The sequence below is a fragment of the Strix uralensis genome, chromosome Z, assembly GCF_047716275.1.
Source record: "Strix uralensis isolate ZFMK-TIS-50842 chromosome Z, bStrUra1, whole genome shotgun sequence".
NCBI lineage: Eukaryota > Metazoa > Chordata > Aves > Strigiformes > Strigidae > Strix > Strix uralensis.
Window position 1 is genome coordinate 93,398,817 of NC_134012.1, and position 22,524 is coordinate 93,421,340.

The window sequence follows — 22,524 nt, forward strand, 5'->3', positions numbered from 1 at the left end:
GTTCAGGCACCAAACATCCATCTATCTGTCTATCTCAATACAAATCCTACCTTCTGTGAACCATAAAACTCCTAGCAGAGTGACATTACCACTTCTCACATCGACAGAACACACTGAACACACATAACTTGGGGAAAAATTACAGAGCCAATTTGAAAGATCAGTAGAGAAAAAGCAGATTTCTGCTCCCTGAGCGTAAGTGGCCAAATCCCACAATAAGACTTTAGCTGGCATAAATCATCATCGCTCCCTTAAAGCATATCTTTTTTCCCAGTTGAATGGCAGACCCAGCACTTCTCCAGCTACCTGTGATCCTCAGGACAACCTATTCTAGAGCATTTCTGATGGAAGAAATTATATTCATCTTAATCCTAAGCATCACCCTGCCGTTACTTCCAGGAATCACTGGTGAGTACCAGAAACCAGACTGTCAGGAAGTGGGGCTGTGCTGAAAAAGACCCCAAAACCAACCATGGTGCCAGTCCGTGTGCCTTTACTAACAGTCCTTTAGTGTGGTCCTCAACAAAGCCATCTACTGAGAAGTTAATTCCTACATTCAGATTTAAGTTTAGGAACGCTTCTCCAGGAGCAAGATATTCCTTTACTCTGGATCAGGATCTGTACACCTTTCTCTAAATTGCATTACACTGGCCTCCAGGGGGAACAGGGAAAAGACCTGGGGATTCCTGATGGGATTTTTTTCTAACAAGGTCTGTATGATCTGCACCACATAATGCCTTTGCAAGCTAAGAGCAGAAGACAGAAAACCCTCACATACACCCCGTTCTGAAAGTACCAAATCTCAATGATCGACACGTAACAGCCCAGTTTCCTAAAGCAGTTGTTGGGCTGCCTGCCTGGCTCCCTTTCCCAGCGCCCAGTCTGCCATGGTGGTGAGATATGTGCCATGCAAGGAGAATGCACAGACGGAAATAAAGGCCATGGAGAGCATTCACTCATCACATGTCACAGGAGATGGGATGCAACCTCTATTGATGAGTGGAGATGCTTCAAGAGAGGACAAAAAAAGAGAATCTTATCCAGCAAAGAAAAATTAGTAGCTGACTGTACAACATGTGGGTTTCATGGCTCAATCATTTCCAAATCCTTAGAAATCAAGGTAATGAAAACTATTTTCATTTGGAACAACTTGCTTTTTAAGACAGATATTGTATTATAGCACGCTACCATGACAACCAGGACTCTGGTCCACAGCACACCCAAAGAAACTAAAAGGTGACTGTTGACTTCAAAGACTGGGCCTCATATAGCCAGAAATCTCAAAGCTAGACATCTTGTTGCTGTGAGGATATTAAAGAGTTACCCTGATCTGCATAGAATGGGTGCTTCAAACAGACCAGCTACTGGATCTGTCCCATACAGAAAAAAGGGGACATCTGAAGACGTGGGGAGGGAGAATATCTCTCCCAACAATGGGAGAAATCTGCTTTCTAAAGAGGATCACTTGAGTGTACAATTGCAGCTTTCCAGGGATGCAAGAGAATTTCTTCTGTTTGTAAGTCATTGTTGCATAAAGGGATTTTTAAAATAAACCATAAGGATGTGATTGGAGATAAGCATGTTCATTCCTTAGTCTCTCAGCTCTAAAAAATACAGAGCAGCCAGAATAGTGACATTGCATTTCCCTCTAGAATTGCAAATAATTGAAACATCTCTGCTAGGAGAACATTCAGAGTTAAATAAGTAATAGTGGACCTGAATCCTTGGCTGCCATAAATCAGTGTCACTTCACTGACTTCAGGGGAGCTGGTGATTGACGCCGCCTGAGAACTTTGCCTGGTTGTGGTTAGTACCTTTCCAGACAGAGCATTGAGTTTTCATTTACTGTGCTTCTTGGTTGGGAAATGACTTGACTGCTGTTCTCCTTTCCCCTCCAACTCAGCCTTCTACCTAATATTTCAAAAAGGTTGGATGAAGCTCAGCTAAGTGGAAAAATGAACCATTTGAAATAAAAACTGTCTTTTCTCTAACTGCAGTCACAGGACAGAACGAAAGACACCTGAGAAACAGGGTTTACACCATAAACCTTTAGTTCTCTGCTACTGAACTTTGATTCTCTGCTGAATCAAACACTCCAGAGACCAGAGTTTTGATATTTACTTGTATCTGGCCAAAGTTACCATACCCATGAATTATTCAAACATGCAATTATTGCATTTGATATATCACTGGGTATAACTATGGGAATGAGAAACAGTGTTCTAGTGCAGCTGATTGTATATGCCTTCCAAACCATAAGGACATCAATTTAAGGTGCTCACATTGATGGAGCACTCTGCAACCCCTTATTAAGATTCTTGTCAACCCCTGTAGCAGTTTTCACCTGAAGAGTAAATTTCATGGAGTTTTTTAGCCTCCCTTTTCTTTATACCTACAGTGTAAGTGCCAAACACTACCCCATACAGTTTCAATTCATGATTCTGCAGTAGCTCTCAAAGGTCAGTGGCAAAAAGACCAGATGATTTTCAGCCTACTGATCAACGCTACACAAGTAACCTAAGTCCTGTGAACCATGTGTTGGAGTTGACTTGTAACTTTGACTTTATTTGGAGTTTCCAGTTTCAGACAACAACCTTCTCTATTGATGCATTTTTCCTTAGGGCCTGAGGGCTGTGCCTTGCCTTTGGCCTGTAGTGTCCATATTGTCTTTATCTAGACAAAAAGCTTGTTCATGATGCTGATGGTTTTTTTTTCACTAAACACATCAGAGACAGAACTATCAGCCTTCAAGCGTATGAAACATAGACCTATCTAAGAACATCACCAGCCTGAAGTCCTAGACCTTTATGGTCTCATACACTGAGCTTCAAACAATTTGCCCTTTGCTCTCTCCCCAAGTACTTGCTTGTATTTGCAAATTGATAACATGCTTCTTTCCTGTCTGCTTATTTAGTGGGTACTGCTCTCCCCAGTGCCCCAGTACCAACAGATTTTGTTGACTTGTCACTTATGTGAAGGTCCTGTAGGAAAACGACCACACTTGTTTTTAAACCTCTCCTGGGTTTTCACAAGCCTCTTTCACTGCGAGTCTTTCCCCTGTCTCATTCTCTTTGTACCTATTTTATGTAACAGAGGATTGCATTCTGTCAACGTTTGCTGCTTCTGAAACAAACATTTTGGCTATGGGTGTCTCCTGTGTTTTTCCATTTCTTTGGTTCTTATTTCAAATCACAACTGCTTAAAACATCTACCCTTTCATTTTCTTACATTTCCCAGTTTTTCTTCAAGTGGCAGTTCCTTGTGCACAGGCCCAGTAAATCTCTGTGCTGGATGAACCTAGTAAAAAGTTTCCTTCAAAACCTACTGTTTTCAGGTTACTGCAGCTGCCCACTAACTGACACAATCAAATCTCACATCGTTTACCTCAGAAAGGCTCTAAATCTGACCTAGTCAGGCCATTTGCATGATATGGTCCATATGAGACTCCATGGTAATTTTGTTGGTCAAGTGGCTGAAAGTAACACCAGTCAACCCTGGGGCTTTGGAGGTTTTGCTGTTGGAAGCCTCTGAAGGTGACACAAGCATACTGAGCTCCTGATCTTTTCATAGTAGGGGCAACTCATCAAGCTCTTTGCTAGCTGAGTCATCGGGAAAAGTTCTCACAAGTCTCCAAATGTTTATTTTAGAGCATCAGGACCAACTGCATCAGAGTGAGATGAGAAATGGGAGGCTGCTTTCATATCTATTATTTAATTCTGAAATAATTGCATTATCTAACGCTTTTAAAAAATGGGACATGGGTTTTAATGAAGAATTCATGCTCTGAACTGAAGGAAAGTGTTATGGTATTACGTTGTGCTGCTCTATCACTCCCATGACAAATAGTGCAGATCCGTTAGTGACCTGCATGGACTCATTTAGATGCAAACACAGCAATACTCCTGAAAAGCTGCCCTGCTTTGAGGAAGAACAAGTTCCAAATATTGCTGAATGGAATTCAGTCTCAGAGCAGTAATTACTGATTGTAATTTTGGAGTAAATGCAGTAATTAATTATTGTTGTTTTCCATCAGTGCATTATATTGTGTGCCAATCTTAGAATAACTACAATAATTAGCAAATGGGATTTTGCATGCTCTGGTATTGAAACTGTGGTTTATAGAACAGACATGAGAATTTTAACATAATAAAGTTATTGGTAATTTAAATGGGCGGACAGGTTAAAAATGATCTGCCAGAAAAGAAAAGGCTTTGCTTCTCAGTTTTCCAGACACCTTCAGTAGTTGTGTTTTAGCCTCCCCCGATAGCATTCACTTCCATTCTCCCATGTATGAGCACAACACTGAAAAGTTTGGGTTACAAACACAGTGAGGGATGTTTAATTGTTGTCAGTTGTCAGTGGAAATTAAAAGCAAAAGTAATCCAAAGAAAAAAAATATTGTTTGAGTTGATGTTTTTACAGTACCTAAACAGCCTTTCCCAAATGAAGCTCTGTTGATTTTGCTCTCACTTTATTCACTCATATTAAATCTTGTGCTGGAGTACTGTTTTCATGTAATTATACTAGTGCAAATTTCCATAATGTAAGCAAGCCCTAAATGATCTAAGTGATGACTAAGGAGGGAAATGACAATAATCTGTGCAGGAGCAAGAGAAACTGGTTAGCATGATTCTAGGAGGCATAACTACAAGAAATGGGATTAGATCCTGATAAAGGATATTTAGTCCAAATCTCTAGAACAGCCTAATAGACAGTAGTGAGATCAATGTAACTGCAGAATAGCCTCTCACTGGAGGTAATACAGGCTTATCTGAGGGGCATAAGCAACCAAAAATTCAGTGAAAAATACACTTGCATTAGACTTTGCATTGAAGAGATCTCAGATGACAATAGACATCCAGAAATTTTCCATTCACATCTTTTTGTTTATGGGCATTGAAATTTTGCTTCTTTATTTTTGGTTGATAATGCCTGCTTGCTTTAAAATGAGGTGTTTTGGTTTTTTTTGTTTTGTTTTTTTTTTTTTTTTTCTCTTTTCTCTTCTCAGGGCACAGAAAAAGGAAAATGCAAAGTTTTCCAGTTTGGTGACCTATTAATTTCAAGGACAAAAAAAAAGATATTTCCTCTGGGAAAAAAATACCACCTCTTCCAGCCAGCTGCAAAAACAAGCATCTCGCACCTTCTACAATAAACCACACATCAGCACATGTTCAAGAAGCTCTGAACATTTTTTTCGTATCTGAACTTTGGCCTATGTTATTTCCTCTGGCATTCTGGGGAAACAGGTTGCCTGGACAGTGCATTCTTTTAATGTTTTGCCCCTAGTCTTAGGAGCACAGCTGAAAAAAATCTTACTGTTGGCCATTTTTTTCCCACTCTTCTGCTTCACTTTCACCTCACTCAGTTTGTCTCACTCACACTCACTTTGTCTTATTCAGTTTCATGCCAGTCAGTGCTCCAGGTTAATCTCACCCAAACGTCTCTCCATCTTTAGCTTTAAATAAAACTTCAGCTGCAGAGTATCTATCTGAGGTGGTAAATAACACTTTGCTAATGATCAGTCACTGAAATGAAGCCACAGAAGGGGAATGGACAGGATTTTCATTGCTCTTCTGTGCAGTGTCTTTTATTGATCTATCAGCTGGATGCTTCTGTGCTGCTCTGTTAAGTCCTTAATACTGAAAGAGCTGTGAATTATGGGGTTTTCTAGGTAATATTGTCCTACCATGGCTCCTACCGACTTAGCATGGATGGGGCACAAGGGAACTAACTTTGAGACCCAGTGCGGAGGTCTGGAATCACACTGATCACTTCTGCTCCCACGGGGAGGATAAGAAGAGCTGATCTTTCTGCCTGTTCTAGCAACCCTCCACGGTGCTGGCCATGCAGAGGGCTCACAGGCACCCCCAGGCACTGCAGGTTGTACCTGCAACTTTGCCATATCACAGTGTACTTAAGGGCTCCTAGGAATGGCCACCCAAGGGAGCTATGGGTTTCAGGGTGTTTTTCTCTTCATTATTTTGCACATTTACTATCTGAAAGACACATGAAGTGCCTCGGAATCCTTACTTCCTACTCCTGAGGGGGGATTTGTAATAGAATATATTGATTTTGGATCCATCTCTCTTACTTTTGCCTTCTCCCCTCTCCCTTTTTTTATTTCTACAAACACCTTTTTAATTATAAAGAAAAAAGATAGGCAGCCATTTTGGAAATATTTTGCCATCTGAATTCTTCAGGGCTTTGCTTGCCGCAACTTGTGGGCTTATCTGCCACATCACAGAGACCCTTTCAACATTTGACAGCAACTTTAGAGTACTTGCAAGGAAAACAAAGGACTTCAAATCACTGTGGCCTAGACTGCTTGTGTCCCAAAAGAGAGATTTATAAGTTTAAAAAAAAGTGCATCCAGAATTAAAATTGAGTGAAGATCTTTCTTTCTTGGTTAGAAAAAAACACTCTGGTGGATTACATCAAACTGGGTGCTGCTTGTGGTTGTTTTTTTGTTTTTTTGTTTGGTTTTTTTTTTTGACTGCTTCTTATTTTTGGAAAGGAGTTCAATAAAACAAAGCTCTTCCTTAGAAAAATCCCAATTAAAAAGTTTCTTGAGCATCCTCTTGAAGCACATGAGTAATTGCCCTGATGTCAGTATGGTTATGCACATGCTTCAAATTGAAATTAAGGACCCTGAAGAGCTGTGACCAAAGTAAAACTAGATAAAAGACAAACAGGAGTTATTATGTTTCTGACAGTTAAGGGAGCTGTCTGTCCTCAAGCTTTGCAATAGCTATCTGTGCTGTACCCATAGGCCTAGCTGGCTTCTGTCCTAGTGTTTTCAGGAAACATCTTGTTGCAGTAATGTCACTGTCTACTGAACGGGAAAATCAGAGACTTCCAGGGGCATTTTGGAGGCTGACTGGAAGTTCCACATCAAACCAGCCACAGGGGTACGATAACACTGCGCTGAGCCAAGAACAACTGACCTATCTCTAAGTAAGCCTTATTACTGAGAGCGCAGCCCTGTGTTGATTGTTATTGCACAGCCCTGACGGGAAGGTGACTTGTGGCCATCATGACTAAAAATTCTCTATCTGCTTCTAGGGTGGTGGTATGTATGCTTTTGAGCACTAGGAAGCAGATAAGCTGAAGAAAGAGCTGGATCTACACCCTTCTGAGCTTCTGGCTATCCTTGCTGTAGCCAAGTGTCCTCTCCAGTCTAACCTGGCATGGTACTCCCTATGCTAAATGAGATCCTTCCCTGGGACATGATCCTTCAGTGTCCTTCTGGGGGCACATGCACTTGGCCAACTCCTTTTGTTAGGTGTAAAAAACCAGGCACACAATCTTTTTCCTGGAGAACTCTCTCCTGCTAAAAGACAAGTTCGTCTTCAGCTCCTGCAACGGACTCACCAAGGTGGGAGTCTACTAGAGAATAAGGACTTCTGAGCTACATTTACTCCATTTTGATAGGGACTGTCTGTACCTCTAATAAAGGCTCTTATAAGCAGAGGATGGAAGAGATCTGGTGGTAACAACTGAACTGATTTTGCTGGACAACAGAGCATTAAAATCAAAGTAAAAGCCAGGAAAGCTAAAGGACTTCCTATTCAGAAGTGGCAATGCAAGACTGTTCTTCTGCTTTGCAGAAGCAAAAGAAAGAAAAAAAAATGCTCTAAGAGAGAGATGTGGAATTTTATTGCCATTTTCTGAGCTGATTCCTTTGTATATAATTTATTGGGGAAAAAAACCCCGAACAACAAATCTTAGTCCTACTACTGAGTAATCTTTTTATAGGAAACAAGCTGAGACCTCATCATCATCTTGATCATGAAAAGGTAGAGGCAAAGCAGTTCACAATGATCCATGATAATGAAAAGACCATAGACTCATACCAGTGAATCTTTAGCGCACAGGTGTCTACAGCCCTGCACTTTCTTACGTGACTGTAAGAAACAAGCATATCCTCAGTGATCACAGCTATGCTATGATATAAAGTTATTGCTTGGTGCCAGACAACTAGGAATACACTTGTGTTCCTCAATCCCTTTGCAGATGTTATTGAAAATCTCCCCGACAAAGACAGTCCCTGCTTTAACAAAATTGCATGCATGCATCTCCCACTCTCCCCCAGCAAAACCTGCAGTGAAAAGCCAGTGTGATGAAGCAAAAAGCATTTGGATACGGAAACACATTTTGGTTTCAAGCTTCCAAGGGGCCTCGTCATAAGCAAGGAAAAGAAAAGAGGTACTTGAAGAGGGAAAATGCATTCACAGTTATCTTCATATAGTCACATATAAAGGAGAGTCTAAACTATGGAGGCTGTATCTTGCACATGGACCTAATATGTTTATTGGAAGGTTTCTTAATCCACTTCATGTTGTCTTCAGTGCAGCACCTCTTTCAAAGGCATTTTGATCCCATTCCATAATTCTCAGTGGAAAGGATACTGCTCTGAAGACCAGAACAATACATTTTTCAAAGATACTGGAGATACCAGTAAAAATTAGAACACTTCATAGTTCTTTGGGAAGGTTGAAGATAGAGATTTCCTGCCTGCACCTGGGATGGATCAAAAAAAGCCTGAATCAAAATCACTGAATCTTGGACATTATGTCTATAATGGCCTAGAAAGGTCACCTAACCCACCTCTCTGTCACTAATTTGGGAGTGCAGACTGCCTGTTGGAGCTTAGGCCCCTGGGTCCTGGGTTGATTGGGAAATCTCTGCTGTGGGACAGTTTTAAAAACAGGGAGACCTCCTGTCTCTGTAACAAACACATACAGTTTTATATTTCTGTTTCTCAAAGAAATCTAATGGAAAAACCAGCCAGTGGTGGAAAATGTTTCTGTTTTTGGAAATATCTCCATTTTTGTTACTGGTGATAAGCTGGGATTCCAATGAAACAAGCTGCATCTTCTGATATTTTTGACACTGTTACATGTATCAGAAGTTGCCTTGGAGCATCAAGCCGGCTCCTTTCCAGCAACACAGAGTAGATGAGTCTAACAACGAGACCCGTGTTCAGATTTGACTAGGTCCTCACTCAGGAAAAGCTTCCTCGGCTTTTGTTGGGTTTTATCTACACACGGAAGTTAACAGTAACTGAGCAAGAAGTGAGCATGGATCCTTCTGTTAATTTCTTGGGATTGGGAAGAAAAAAATTAGGGGTTATTTAGTTGTCAGAAAGACATATTTACATAAAGTTATTATGCTGGGATGAAGTTGGATACAGACTATACCGCATGAAGAATGAAGAATGCTTTGAAACGTTTGCAAGACAGAGCTATTGAGACAAACACTGTCCCAGTCCAGTCACCTGGGATTAAACTGCAGCCCAGTCCCATCTCTTAATTGCAGATTTTCTTCAGCCACCAGAAATGCTCTCTTTGGCTGAGCAAGGGGATTCAGGACAGCTGCTGGCTCTCCTCTAGTCACCAGGAAGACTTTCTAGAGATGCAGGATGCCCCTGGGGTGGGGAACTTGGCTCATCCCTCGTTAAGCATCCTTCCACCTCTTTTTCTAAAGAGACACACACACAAACGGTTCCTGGTTTATGTGTGCGTGCGTATTTGTGCAGTGTGGCTCTAGCCAGAGGCCTAAGTGTAAAAGGCAGAAGCTAGAGGGTTGCAGAGCTGAATATTTTTGAGGGTCTATAACACAAAGAGAGGCTACAACCACAGCTGACACCCCCTTCCCCATGCAGTTACCTGTGCTAGTGCTTTGTATCCAGTGGTTCCCATAACCCTTCAGTAGGGACGATTGGCATCTTTTGGCCTCTTCAGCTGCACCTTCAGCCTCTTCATGCCAATCTGGAAGCCGTTCATAGCCTGGATAGCAGCTTGGGCACTGGCAGGATTGTCAAAACTCACAAAACCTGTCAAAACATGAGGCAAGGCAGGGGGCTTAATCAGCTGAAGGGAGCCAAGGCACGTACATGCAACGACCACTGAGAATGAACATGGGGAAGGGGGTGAGGGCAGTGGGAGGGCGGCAGTGAGCAGGTAGGAGGGCAGGCAGATGGGCAGGAGAGTGTGGAGAGGATGGTTGCCAATGAGGGATGAAGGGTAAGAGGAGTTGCTACAGATCAGTGTCCCAGGATGCAATGCCTGGTCTGAGTGCCAGCTTGAACATAAGATTATGTGAAGCATGGGGATCCACATGTTGGTGCCACAGTACCAGCACAGACAAATTTGGGTCACCTTTGAGCTCAGTGTCAACAGATGTGATGCATGGTCTCAAGGCACTCTGTCTTGCTCTTTTTCCCTCCACCATGACTTGGGTAAATCTCTAGACCCTCCTTCACTCAGCAGCATAACCTTTCCTTTGCCTTCCAATATTCACAATGAAGGGAACCTGATATACCTACTGCTACTTCCTTATTATGGCAATATAAGTAAAATGAGAATTTAATAAGTTCTCCATTACGGTATTCATTGGCATAAATAGTTTGATTGTTGGCCACTTAAGCAATATGACGAGCTTTATTAAGTGGTAGTTTCTGCAGACTTTATGTTGACTCTGCAGTTGAGAAAGACGAAGACTGGTGCTTTCCTAAAATGGTTTCCATAACTAGTTTCATATCTTGCCAGAAAATCATCCAATCAGCCATGGAGCACACCCAGCAGTAGAAAAACCTATAGTGAGTGAATATTGTATTTACAGGCCACACAAAATGACATTCTTTGTCTCAATGGAAGACTTGTTCTCTGGGGATCAGAAGAGCCAAGATAGTTCAGAACCACGCAGGAGGCAATGAATCTAACCCATTCAGCTTTGGGGAGGGTTTTCAGTGTGAGTTTTGGGTAGGGTTTTTTCGGGGTTTTTTTGTGGGTTTTTTTGATGTTAGCTACAGAAAAAGGCCTCATTTGCCCAGACTATATATGACTTTATCTGGATGACCATGGGTCTGAGATATTAGAGAGGCAGGGGGCCATCACAGAATCATATCACAGAATTACTTCTGCTACCTTTGCCAGAAATGTCCCTGTGTGCCAACAACATCTCTGAGGACAAACTCCGGGTAACACTAGCCTGGACCAGCCTGCACTCCAGACAAAGCCATCTGTTCTCCCACTCCTGCAAAACTCTGGCAGCACAAATCAATTGTAGGAACCCAGTGTCTCTCAGTAGACAAGCTGAAATGAAGACACGGTTTGAGAGCCCCTCAAAAAGCTAATCCTGAGCATTTGCTGCCAGGTATACACCTGGTCCCACAGCAGTAACAGGCAGGGCTCACACCCTTGGGCTGTACTGTGAATGTGTTCAGCAGCACCTCCTTCCTGGTCTAGTTTCTCCTCGAAAACAAGTCTCACAGGTGATACAGGGTGGCTTGCATTTCAAAAAGACCCGCACACACCTGCATACAAGCACAATTTCTCACACTTGCATTAAAGCTGTACTCCCTGCCTTTCAATAATAACATAATTTTATGAGAGGTCATAAACCCCATGGTCTTAGTGTCAAAGTGAGACAACAAGTTTGCTGAGTATGGCTGATGTAGCTTTAAGAGGAAGGCCCATGGAATAAACAGGCATCTCGCTTTATCCTCCTCTCTTGAAGCCAAAGCTCCAAGTAACTGGCTGTCCATGCAGTTTTCCTGCCAACCACCTGGATGATGAGGCACCAATGCTGCACCTCTGAAGATGTGAGCAAAAGTGTTCAAGCCTCACAGCAGTCATCAATCTCTAGACAGAAAACTGGAGAGTTATGGTGAGTAATGAGCTGGGGTATTAATCAATGACAATGGATCTGCTTTTGCAATCTCTTATTAGCCAGTAAGCACCTGGTAATGTTCCCAGTTTACATTTGGCTAGTTGAATAATCTATCAGTCAACAAGGTGCTATGATTTGATTTCAGCAAAAGAACAAACTTAACACCTCCTGATGTCACCTGAGTTGATTCAGTCTTTAAATACTGCTGGGAAATGCTTTACCTGAGCTTCAGCTTGAACTTTGCTGTCTAGCCACCTCACATCTTTGAATATAGGATATAGTGAAAGCCAGTTCTTTTTAAAATCACCTCTGAATTGCTAATACTTCATCCAAGACCCATCAGTTACATCTATAACAGTAAACTAAAACTGTGCCAGGGAAGTTCAGAGAAACTGGAATCCAATCATCTGTACCACTGCATTTTCAGAAAGGTCCTTGTCATAGTTTTGGCTGTGCCTAACTCCAGACAATTCCTGGACAAAGTCTGAGTATTAGCACAGAACAGAGGCTGTTTTCAGTAGTTAGCTTGGATGTGGCCATGATATTCTGGAAAGTAAGAGAATTTAATAGTTTGGGTGTGGGCCATTCTGTGCCAGCTGGCTCCAGTGCTAGGGGAAAGTGCCAGGTATATTTACTTTACTAATACAGACACAGCTACCAAATATCAAAGCTGAGTTGGCTGCAGCTGGATAATTACTTATGTCATGTCTTTAGAGAACCTAGCTTGCCTGGGAACTTTGATTTCTACTCTTGTAACTGGTCCTGTTGCAATGTGCCTCTGACTAAATGTGCACATCTAGAGTGTGTCTACACATGGATCCTTTTGTGAGAAAATAACCTTGGCACCCTAAAATAATCAGTGGAGATCTAGTTAATATAGTCAGTGGAGTGTAGGGCACAATTTCTCTCTTTTTTTCAGGACACTCCTAGCTGTGCTCAGATGAATCAAGTCCCACTCACTGTGTAACAAGGACCAGTGCTGACTGCAATGAAGGCAGACACCTAGCTTAAATCAAAGTACTTCTATTGTGGGATTTACCTTGTTCCATAGTTGGGACTAACATCTCAAGGTAAGATGTTGTTAACTGGTTAATGCCTGGGTGAGTCACTCACAAGTGATGTTAACTGCTGAATCAAACTCCTAATGCATGGGAACTGCACCAGAAATGTTGCCAAGTATGATGGAAGTCTATTTTATAGAGTCATAGAATGGTTTGGGTTGGAAGGAACCTTAAAGATCATCCAGTTCCACCCTCCCTGCCACGGACAGGGACATGTTCCTCTAGACCAGGTTGCTCAAAGCCCCGTCCAACCTGGCCTTGAACCCTTGCAGGGAGGGGGCAGCCACAGCTTCTCTGGGCAACCTGTTCCAGTGTCTCACCACCCTCACAGGGAAGAATTTCTTCCTTACATCTAATCTAAATTTACCCTCTTTTAGTTTAAAGCCATTACCCCTCTTCCTATCACTACATCCTCCCCATCTTTCCTGTAGCCCCCTTTAAGTATTGGAAGGTTGCTATAAGATCTCCCTGGAGCCAACTCTTCTCTAGGCTGCATAACACCAACTCTCTCAACCTATCTTTACAGGGGAGGTGCTCCAGCCCCCTGATCATCTTCGCAGCCTCCTCTGGACCTGCTCAAGTAGGTTCATGTCCTTCTTATGCTGCTGTCCCTAGAGCTGAATACAGCACTGCAGGTGGGGTCTCATGAGAGTGGAGTAGAGGGGGAGAATCCCCTCCCTTGTTCTGCTGGCCACGCTTCTCTTGGTGTCGCCCAGGATGCAGTTGGATTTCTGGGCTGCAATTGCACATTGCTGGCTCATATTCAGTTTTCCATCCACTAATATCCCAAAATCTTCTCTGCAGGGCTGCTCTCAATCCACTCTTCACCCAGCCTGTATTTGTGCTTGGGGTTGTCTCGACCCATGTGCAGGACCTTGCACTTGGCCTTGTAGAACTTCATGAGGTTCACATTGGGCCCACCTCTCCAGCCTGTCCAGGTCCCTCTGGATGGCATCCCTCTTTCCAGAATGTCATCTGCACCACACAACTTGGTGTTGTTGGTAAACTTGCTGAGGGTGCACTCAATCCCACTGTCCATGTTGCCAACAAAGATGTCAAACAACATTGGTCCCAACACCAGCCCCTGAGGAGCCCTACTTGTAACTGCTCTCCACTTGGACATTGAGTGGTTGACTGCAACTATTTGAGTGTGACCATCCAGCCAATTCCTTATCCACTGAGTGGTCCATCCATCAAATCCATGCCTCTCCAGTTTAGAGACAAGGATGTCATGTTTTGCACAAGTCCAGGTAGATGACATCAGTTGCTCTTCCCTTATCCACAAATGCTGTAACCCCATTGTAGAAGGCCACCAAATTTGTCAGGCACGATTTGCCCTTAGTGAAGCCATGTTGGCTGTCACCAATCACTTCCTTATTTTCCATGTGCCCTAGAAGACTTTCCAAGAGAATCCACTCCATGATCTTGCCAGGCACAGAGATGAGACTGACTGGCCTGTAGTTTCCTGGGTCTTCCTTTTTTCCCCTTTTAAAATGGGAGTTATGTTTCTGGTTTTCCAGTCAGTGGGAACTTCACAGGACCGACATGACTTCTCAAACATGATGGATGGCTTAGCTACTTCATCTGCCAGTTCCCTCAGGACCCTCACATGCGTCTCATCACATCCCATGGATTTGTGCACCTTCAGGTTACCTAGATGGTCTCAAACCTGATCTTCTCCTACAGTGGTCAGTTCTTCATTCTTCCAGTCCCTGCCTTTTCCTTCTGCATCTTGGATGGTGTGACTGGAACACTTGTCAGTGAAGACTGAGGCAAAAAAATTGAGTACCTCAGCTTTCTCCATATCCCAGGTAACCAGGTCATTTGTCTACTTTTGCCAAGACTAGACCTTTAGTTTGGTGATAAGCCCTGGTGCTGAAATGCTGATACAGTTGTACCTCTGCAAGAACCTTGCCTTTTGATAAACTCACAAAGCTACACTAGTTTTTATCATTACTTTGCTTTTGAGATGGAATTCTAAGGCCATTTCCTCATTCTGTGCAAAGCTGTAAATAAGACAACATTTTAACAAATGGGACTAATAAGAGAGATCAGAGGTGCATTTGCTCACTATATTTCATTTAGACCACATAATGAAGCTGGGAGTTGTACTCTGATGTTATTGGTATTAGTTACCTACAGATTTGGATTGTTTATTTTTTTTCTCCTTAGTTGTCCTAATATCCACTGTTGTAATATAAAAATCTCCACTGGCTAGCTGCTGAGAGCAGGGGGGCTGGGGTGGGAGGGCTGAGGAGAGAGAAGGAAGAGGGCAAATGCCAATAATTGTGCATTTTCCTTGTGAGCACATCCTGGGGACAGAGCAGCTAATTCCTTTAACTTCATTTCACTGTTTTAGTTTCAGGGGGCTTGATATACTCAGAAGTTGTTGGTACATTTGGCTCTCCCCCTTCCTGTTATTTATGTGGAGTTGTATTTCATGTTGTTGAAGGTATTTGGATGGACTCCAAATAGAAGAAAAGCTGTGGCTTATCCTGAGAGTTGAGATGTCACAGTGTTAAGGGATAGGCAGATAGACAGGCAGACAAGCTGTGCTAACACTATCATATTCCTTTATCTTTTCAGGTCGAATACCTACTGGTAGATTATATGACTTTTTTGTTGTTGTGACATGCACTATTGGCAGTTAACCATCTTTGCTTCTCCACGTCAATGTTGGCAGTGTGCTATGCCAGATTTAAACATGTATGACTAGGAACGGAATGTATGTACTGGGAAAATAGCTTAAATACTTGCTTTCTGAATGTCTTTAATGTTTGAGCCCATGACTGTAGGCTCAAAGCATGATGGTAGTACTGTAGTTGCTTAAGAAGCTATCTGTGTTTTAAACACCACCCCTGTATTGCCATCTACACTCTTGAAGGACAAAAGAGAAAGGGAGAGGTTAAAAAGCTTGAAGCTGTTTCTGTGCATCAGTTAATTAATAATCAGAGAAATATATGTTCTGGTTGAAGATGGCTGGTAGGAGGACAGGATTTTGTGATAAATCTATTTTATGGGGGGAATGTTGTGGGTTTTTTTTTTTTTTTTTTCCTTTTTTTTTTTTTTTTCCCCCCAGGGATTATGTAAAAAGGCTGTTCTAATAAATGATTTATCAAAGCAGTAAAGAATGAAGAAATCTACTAGGACTGCAGCTCAGTGCATATAATCTTCCTGATTCTGCACATCATCTTCCAGGAAGGTACTGATGTTGGAGTCTATGACTTCTTCTGGCCTGCCCTTTTCCTACATGACTTTGTAAATGATTAGCGAGCAGAATCTGGGGTAACATCTTGGAAAGTGCTTTGGTTTCTCCCCATTTCTTCCATGGGATGTCTTGGTAGTGAGGCATGCTGAGGGAGATTGATGCCCTTCTCATGACGCCAGCATGATCACTAATGGCTTTATGTAACTGATATTACTGAAGGGCTGTTTTTCTGTTTTAATCAGCTGAAGTGATAAAGAAGAGAATCAACAATCTATCTCAGAGTGCATTTGAAGACTATTTTGCAACTGTAAAGTTTTCATTCATAGTGAGTAGTGTCTCTGCATGGCCATGAATTAGTTTGTGCACTAAGTGCAGACCTGAATTAGCATATCGTTAGGTTCCCATGGATCCCTAATTGGTGTTTCTGAGTTTTCTGTTTCTCTTTGCATGCTGCAAGGAGAATTAGCGGTTAATGTGCAAAACAGCCTTTTGATGATCTGCTACCAGGTTGGAATAACATGTTGCCTCTCTTCAGCAGAAGCTTTCCTCTGGATGGAGCCCAAGCCTTGGTAACTACACTGAGCATCCCATAAATCAGAAGTCAAGGCCATGGTGAATGACAGGTCCAGATGCAAGCTTTTGATCCAGACTCCTGAACTGGGGGCAAATTCTGGTTCTGATTCTGAATTCAAATAGTTTTACAGAAACAACACTCATGTAACTAGGCTGGTCTCAGGCAAGGCAAGGAAAAGAGGAGCCTCAAAGAAACAAATATTTAATTTTTCTTAAAACTAAGAAGAGTTATTTGATCTATGTTCCAGATACTTGCTGCACAAAACTGCCATCTCAGAGATGCACTTTGCAAGAGGTTGCAACAGAAACAAATAGACATTGGTGATTGTTAGCTTTTTTAGGCCAGAGATACTTTTTTCTGGTTCTGACTGTCAGTGTATTTGTCTGACTGCCTGAGAGATCTTTCTTGGCCTTCACTTATGAAAGTCACTATCTAAGGAAAGGATCTCATTCTTCTGAACTTTTCCCTCTTGTCATTCAACCCATATTCACCTCACTAAAGGGAAATGAGGGTAACAGAGGAGCAAGGATCTGACTCTCAGTCTGTGGAAGACAAATTCCCATGTGGTGAAAGAGAAGAAACACCGTGCAGGTGGGCTTGATATTGGTACAGGAGGAGTCTATGACCCTTGCTTCCCTTGTGACCCAAGTGCTTCTGCCCAGGACATAAGAGGGGGCCTGGGCTACACTACTAAGGTAGAGGAAGCTGCAGAAAGCACTGACAGTTGTTTAGACCAAAGGCCCCACTCCTTTTCTTCCCCCAAGCATTTGAGTTGGTAATTAAGGAAATAGTTATTAATACAATGAGGTGATTAATATAACTGTCCCCTTAGCACATGGCTTCCTTGCTTAGTTACTAACCGGTGAAGAGTGAGATCTAGGAACGTCAGGGAGGCATTTCTGCTGGGAAGGCAACAATAAGGTGTTCAAATCATGGGAGTCTTCTCTACGAGAAGGGTGCTAGGGAGGAGGTCCTGCCCCTCTCCTCCCATTGGGACCTGGCCCCCTACTCCTCAGCATTTCCGTGCTACTTCAGTCCATTTCATTCCTAAGACTGTTCAGTTTCTCTTTCTCCATGTTTATTAGTCTTATCAGAGAATGGAGGTTTTCCTTTAATTGCCTTGCAAGGTCTTTACCTTGCTATGTTCTTTACACGATGTACTAGCTGCTGTCTTGCAATTTTTTAGTGCTGTAAAGAATTTCAGGATACAATCTGTATGTAAGTAGCTCTATAATGTATGTGTGCATTGGAAGGTATTGTATTGTAAGGTGATTTATGGGTACTGGAATACTCAATAAAGGAGTTCGTCTGCAGATCAAGGGCATAGCACTTCAGCTGTTTTCCAGTGTCTAATAGGGTTGGATGACTTTTTGGAATATTTAACCTTCCACTGATGTTTAATCATGTCCAAGTGAGATCTGTCTATCCAGTTATCCATCCCATCCATCCATCCATCCATTAATATATGAACAGTCAGTAACTGACAATTATGCTAAACAACTACTAGTAAATATTTCACATCTGCATGATGAGATAGTTGGAACCTCAGATATTCAAAGAATTGGCTCAGAAATTTGCTGAACCATTAATATTAATTTTAGAAATTTGTGGAATAATAGAAAATCTTCAAAGTGTTACAGAAAAAAAATTTCTATTATTAATTTTTAAGGATGTAAACTAGATGACCTGGTAAACTTAGTTAATCTTTCGTAAGCCTAAGTAAAATTATGAAAATTTTTATATGAGATGATATGGCAAAGAATTAAAAGGTGTGAAATTAATATCAATCATCATGGTTTCGTGGAAAATAACATATATCAAATGAACTTGATCCCATGAAATTGCAGGTTTGATTATTAAACTAAGTTTTCAAAAAGTTTACTTAAATTTTTCTAGATTATTTGAGAGACCCCTTCTTCACAGAAAATGAAAACAGCCTATAACAAACTTCTTAAAATTGGATAATAGGTAGACCACCAAAAAAACTGTAAATTGCGATTTACAATAATGAGGAGTTTCTAGAAGACTCCTCCAGGAGCATGCTGAAAGCTCTGTGCTATTCTTTTTTTGATATTACCTGGAAGACATCTAAAGTAATTACTGGTAAAATTTGCCAATCATACAAAAATGGTGAAGTGGTAAATAATGATAGAAGTAAGTCATGTTGACCTGGGTCACTGCATAGGCTGGACTCAGTTAAAGAGTGTCTATTTTAATCCAACCAAATGCAAAATTAGGCATCCACAGGAAAAAGCAAGCTGGTCATTCATAAAAAGGGTAAATCTTCACTAGCAAACAGTGATTCTAAGAAGAACATGGGTGTCATGATAACAGCCAAATATATGAGCTCTCAGGATTATGTTAAAATACTCAGAGTTCCAAGACTCAGTACAGTGTGGCTCAGGAAAGATCCTTACTGGAATTCTGCACTTAGTTCTGGTGATTTCTCAACAAAAGTAACTTTTAAGAATTATTCAGAACTATAAGACTAATTCTAGGTCTGAAAAAGTAATGACAGTTGCCACAGGTTATCGAAGAGAAGGTTAAACAGTCTTCTGACCACAGTATATAAATAATTTCTAATAGAATGTGGGTTTTTTAATATAGAAAAAAAAAAAAAAAAGAGCTTGATGATTTCTTCTGGATGGAAGCAGACGTCTGACAAATTTAAAATGGAAATAAGACGCTGAGTCTGCATTTTTAAAATATGAAGGTAATTAACTATTTTGGAACATCTTGTTTAGCAATAGGAGTGGAGCACCTATCACATGAAATCTTGATTAAGAGATTTTCTAAAAGGGATGCTATGACTCAAGCAGGAGGTTTGAACCTGTCACATGAGCTGAGGTATCTGGCATATGTTATTTCAGAGTTCAATCCCAAAGATCAGAACAGTCCCTTCTGAGAGTACGTATCTGTCTGTCTGTCTATTGTTCATTTCACATTTCAGATATTTAGAAAATCAGTTCTTGCCTACTAATCTGGCATAGGCTGCGGTAACATTCATGATAGAGGTGACAATTGATGGTAATGCTTTATAATAAATGGCCCCAAAGTGTGGGCTGCGGACCACTGAGACAGCTGACTGGTACTCGTTCTTCATCTTGCTTCCAGCTGAGAAAAACTGAACAGATGGGAAGGGGAGATTAAATGAAGAGTGAAAGTAGATGGCATGATTAACTTTCTCTAAAGGTCAGAACACCCAGTGCAGAAGGTAGCTTGAAATAGACAAGCATCTTCCTTATGTCACCTTCCCATCTTCCTGTGCGTGGAACTACTTCTATACATTGAGGCAGTGTGAGTTGGAACATACAGAAAAGTGGTTCCTGTTATTGTGCATTGTCATTTGGAGGCTCTTAAAATAGTGTCTCAGAGAAGCAGTATCTTCTCTGAAGAAGGTTGAGAGTTGCAGATGTTGACCCTGAACATGGTGGTTCAAACAAATAAGGACTTTTCTTCCTGTGAGTCTTCTGTTTCACAATCTATTTGTTTTTTTTTCCATACAGAAATTACTGTCATGACTCACATTAGAAGCACAAGGTTAAGATTTAAGATTAGACTAGAATTTGAACAATTTAAATTACTGCGTGGTCACATCTAGGATTTTGACTCATACATACATCTGGAATGAGGGCACCTTATCAGGGTTAACTTTTTCTGAAAGGAGAAGAAGTAAAAATCTGATATAGAAAGCCACAACATCTGATACCTCATTATGAGTAGGTTGGGACAACCCAACAGATATAGAAAGACTTGAAGCTTCTCTTGTGGGACAGTCTGGAAGTTTCTATTTAGAAACCAGAAGTAGTGATGACTAGTTTTTGGCCACACTTTTCAAACCAATACTTTACTTTCTATGGAAGCCATGGTGTGAAAACCAGCTAATAAAACTAAAAGTGAAATCAACAGGAAAAAAAATTTTCATATGCAGTAAGTCATTGGGAAAGAAAAAGAGAAGAGAGAATCTCTTACTATCTAGACCAGGAAGTTGTGGACTGGCGCTGAACTATGCTGGGTACCAAGAGGAGAAAGGAAAGAGTTATACAAGTACATTTTAAGCTGGAAGATAACATACTGTTCAGATCCAATCAGCTGTTGTATCTGTGGTCCTTTCAGTGTCAATGTAAGACCTCAGTGTTTTCAACTACCCACAATGGACATGGAAATGATCAGTTAGCTTTTTCTGTCATCAACATCAACAGAAATGAAGCACCTTCATATTATAGCATGGATGTTGATAAATTCCTATCGGTCTGTCAAGCATTCACCATTAATGACCTTCAGAAGAGTATCCTGAATCCTGCCCTCAGAATAGTTACATTCAATCTGTGGGACTTGAATCATATCATAAATTGACTAAAGCCTGATATGATTCTGGCTTCTGGGGCCCCTGCCCAACGACCTGTCTGAACTCTTGATCCACCCTTGGGTGGGAGATGGGAAAATAAGCTTGTGTTTTTATTACTGAAATAAATGGAGTCAGAATATTGCTGGAAAACACATTTATGAAAGTGCCTTTGATTAGAAAAACTGAAGACCTGAGAAAGGCAGGATGGTTATTGATAATTTGGACGATCTTAATTTGAAGGAGTGGGGTAAAAATATGAGTTGCTCTTAAAAAAAGTGACTCTTGCATTGACTCCTAAAGTCAAGTAGCAAAAATTCTTCTCTCATAAGAATTTTTAAAAGCCCAATCACATAATAATCCTTCTGGACCCTGTTCAGCCATGTCATAAGATGCACCATAACCAGGATAAATACTTTACAATTTCTGGAAAGAGGCCTATCTTTAGTATAATCATATAATTTCACCTTTAAATGGTCAGAACACAAACAGATTTGTAGGTCATGTTGCCAAAAATGAAGAAAACCTGTTACCTGTGAAGGCCAAAGACAGCAACTGCTCTTAAATGTTAGATGCACCACTTCCCTTTTATAACAGTAAACATGCCTGGCTACATATCAAGGGCACTGAAGCTCAGCTGGTGAAAGGGGTGGAGTCCCATTGTCTCTAGGTTTTCCATGGGTTACATCACTGAGGATCTCATTAGAGATGTGCCCTGGACTGCAAGGAAGACCAACAACATCCTGAGCTCTAATAACAAGAGCACAGTCAGTCAATTGTGACTACCCTTCTCTACTCAGCACTCATTAGACCACACCTGAACATCTAGTTCTGGGCACCCCTTTCCCCCAGCATAGGAAAGACAGTGACAAAGTGGAGTATATTCATCATAGAGCCATCAGGACGGACAAGGGCTGGAGCACTTGCCCTGTCAGAGCAAGAAGTCAGAGAGAGTCTCTTTGTATCAGGGCAAGTTCAGATTGGACATTAAGAAAAGTTTCTTCAGTGAGAGGGTGATTGGTTCATGGAACAAGCTCCCCAGGGAGGCGGTCATGACACCAAGCCTGTCAGAGTTCAAGAAACATCTAGATGATGCTTCTAGTCTTATGGATTAGTTTTAGGTAATCTGGCAAGGAGCATGGAGTTGGACTCAATGATCCTTACGGGGCCCTTCCAACTTGAGATATTCTTTGATTCTATAATTCACAGTGGTGCATGGTGGGAGAATGAGAGACAAGTGACATAAATTGAAACACGAGAGGTCCAGACTGGATATAAGGAAAAGCTTTTCCACCTTGAAGGCCAGCAAACATTGGAGCAGGTTGCCCAAATTCAATCCACTTTTTCAGTGGTTTTCATTGTTTTTAATAACTACCAGACATATTTGCTATTGCAGAAATAGATACATATATAGAACATACATAATGCACATACCTATACATATGTGATGTATTACAGATCAAGACTGGGGAAAGTGGAGATGGTGTTGAATTTGGTTGGGGATTTGAGATAGATGAAACTAGAAATGGTTAAGAAAGGTATACCTATTTTTATGGGGATCTGCAAGTTGTTACCCTGATGACAACTTTTGAAGATGTCAGTATATACTATTTGAAGATGTTAATCTCATCTGGGGATTTTTTTGATTTTGGTTTGCTTACTT

At 41.4% G+C, this 22,524-nt stretch overlaps 1 protein-coding gene across 11 annotated transcripts in view; it reads right to left on the reverse strand.

Annotated features, from left to right (window-relative positions):
- CELF4 (CUGBP Elav-like family member 4) overlaps window positions 1–22,524 on the reverse strand; it is a 720,179-nt gene that overhangs the window by 16,800 nt on the left and 680,855 nt on the right. For all 11 annotated transcript variants that reach the window (XM_074855364.1, XM_074855362.1, XM_074855363.1 and 8 more), the window contains one exon: window positions 9,669–9,835. In XM_074855364.1, the coding sequence (XP_074711465.1) occupies window positions 9,708–9,835 (128 nt within the window). In that variant the 3' untranslated portion in view covers window positions 9,669–9,707. The remainder of the gene's footprint in view (window positions 1–9,668; window positions 9,836–22,524) is intronic.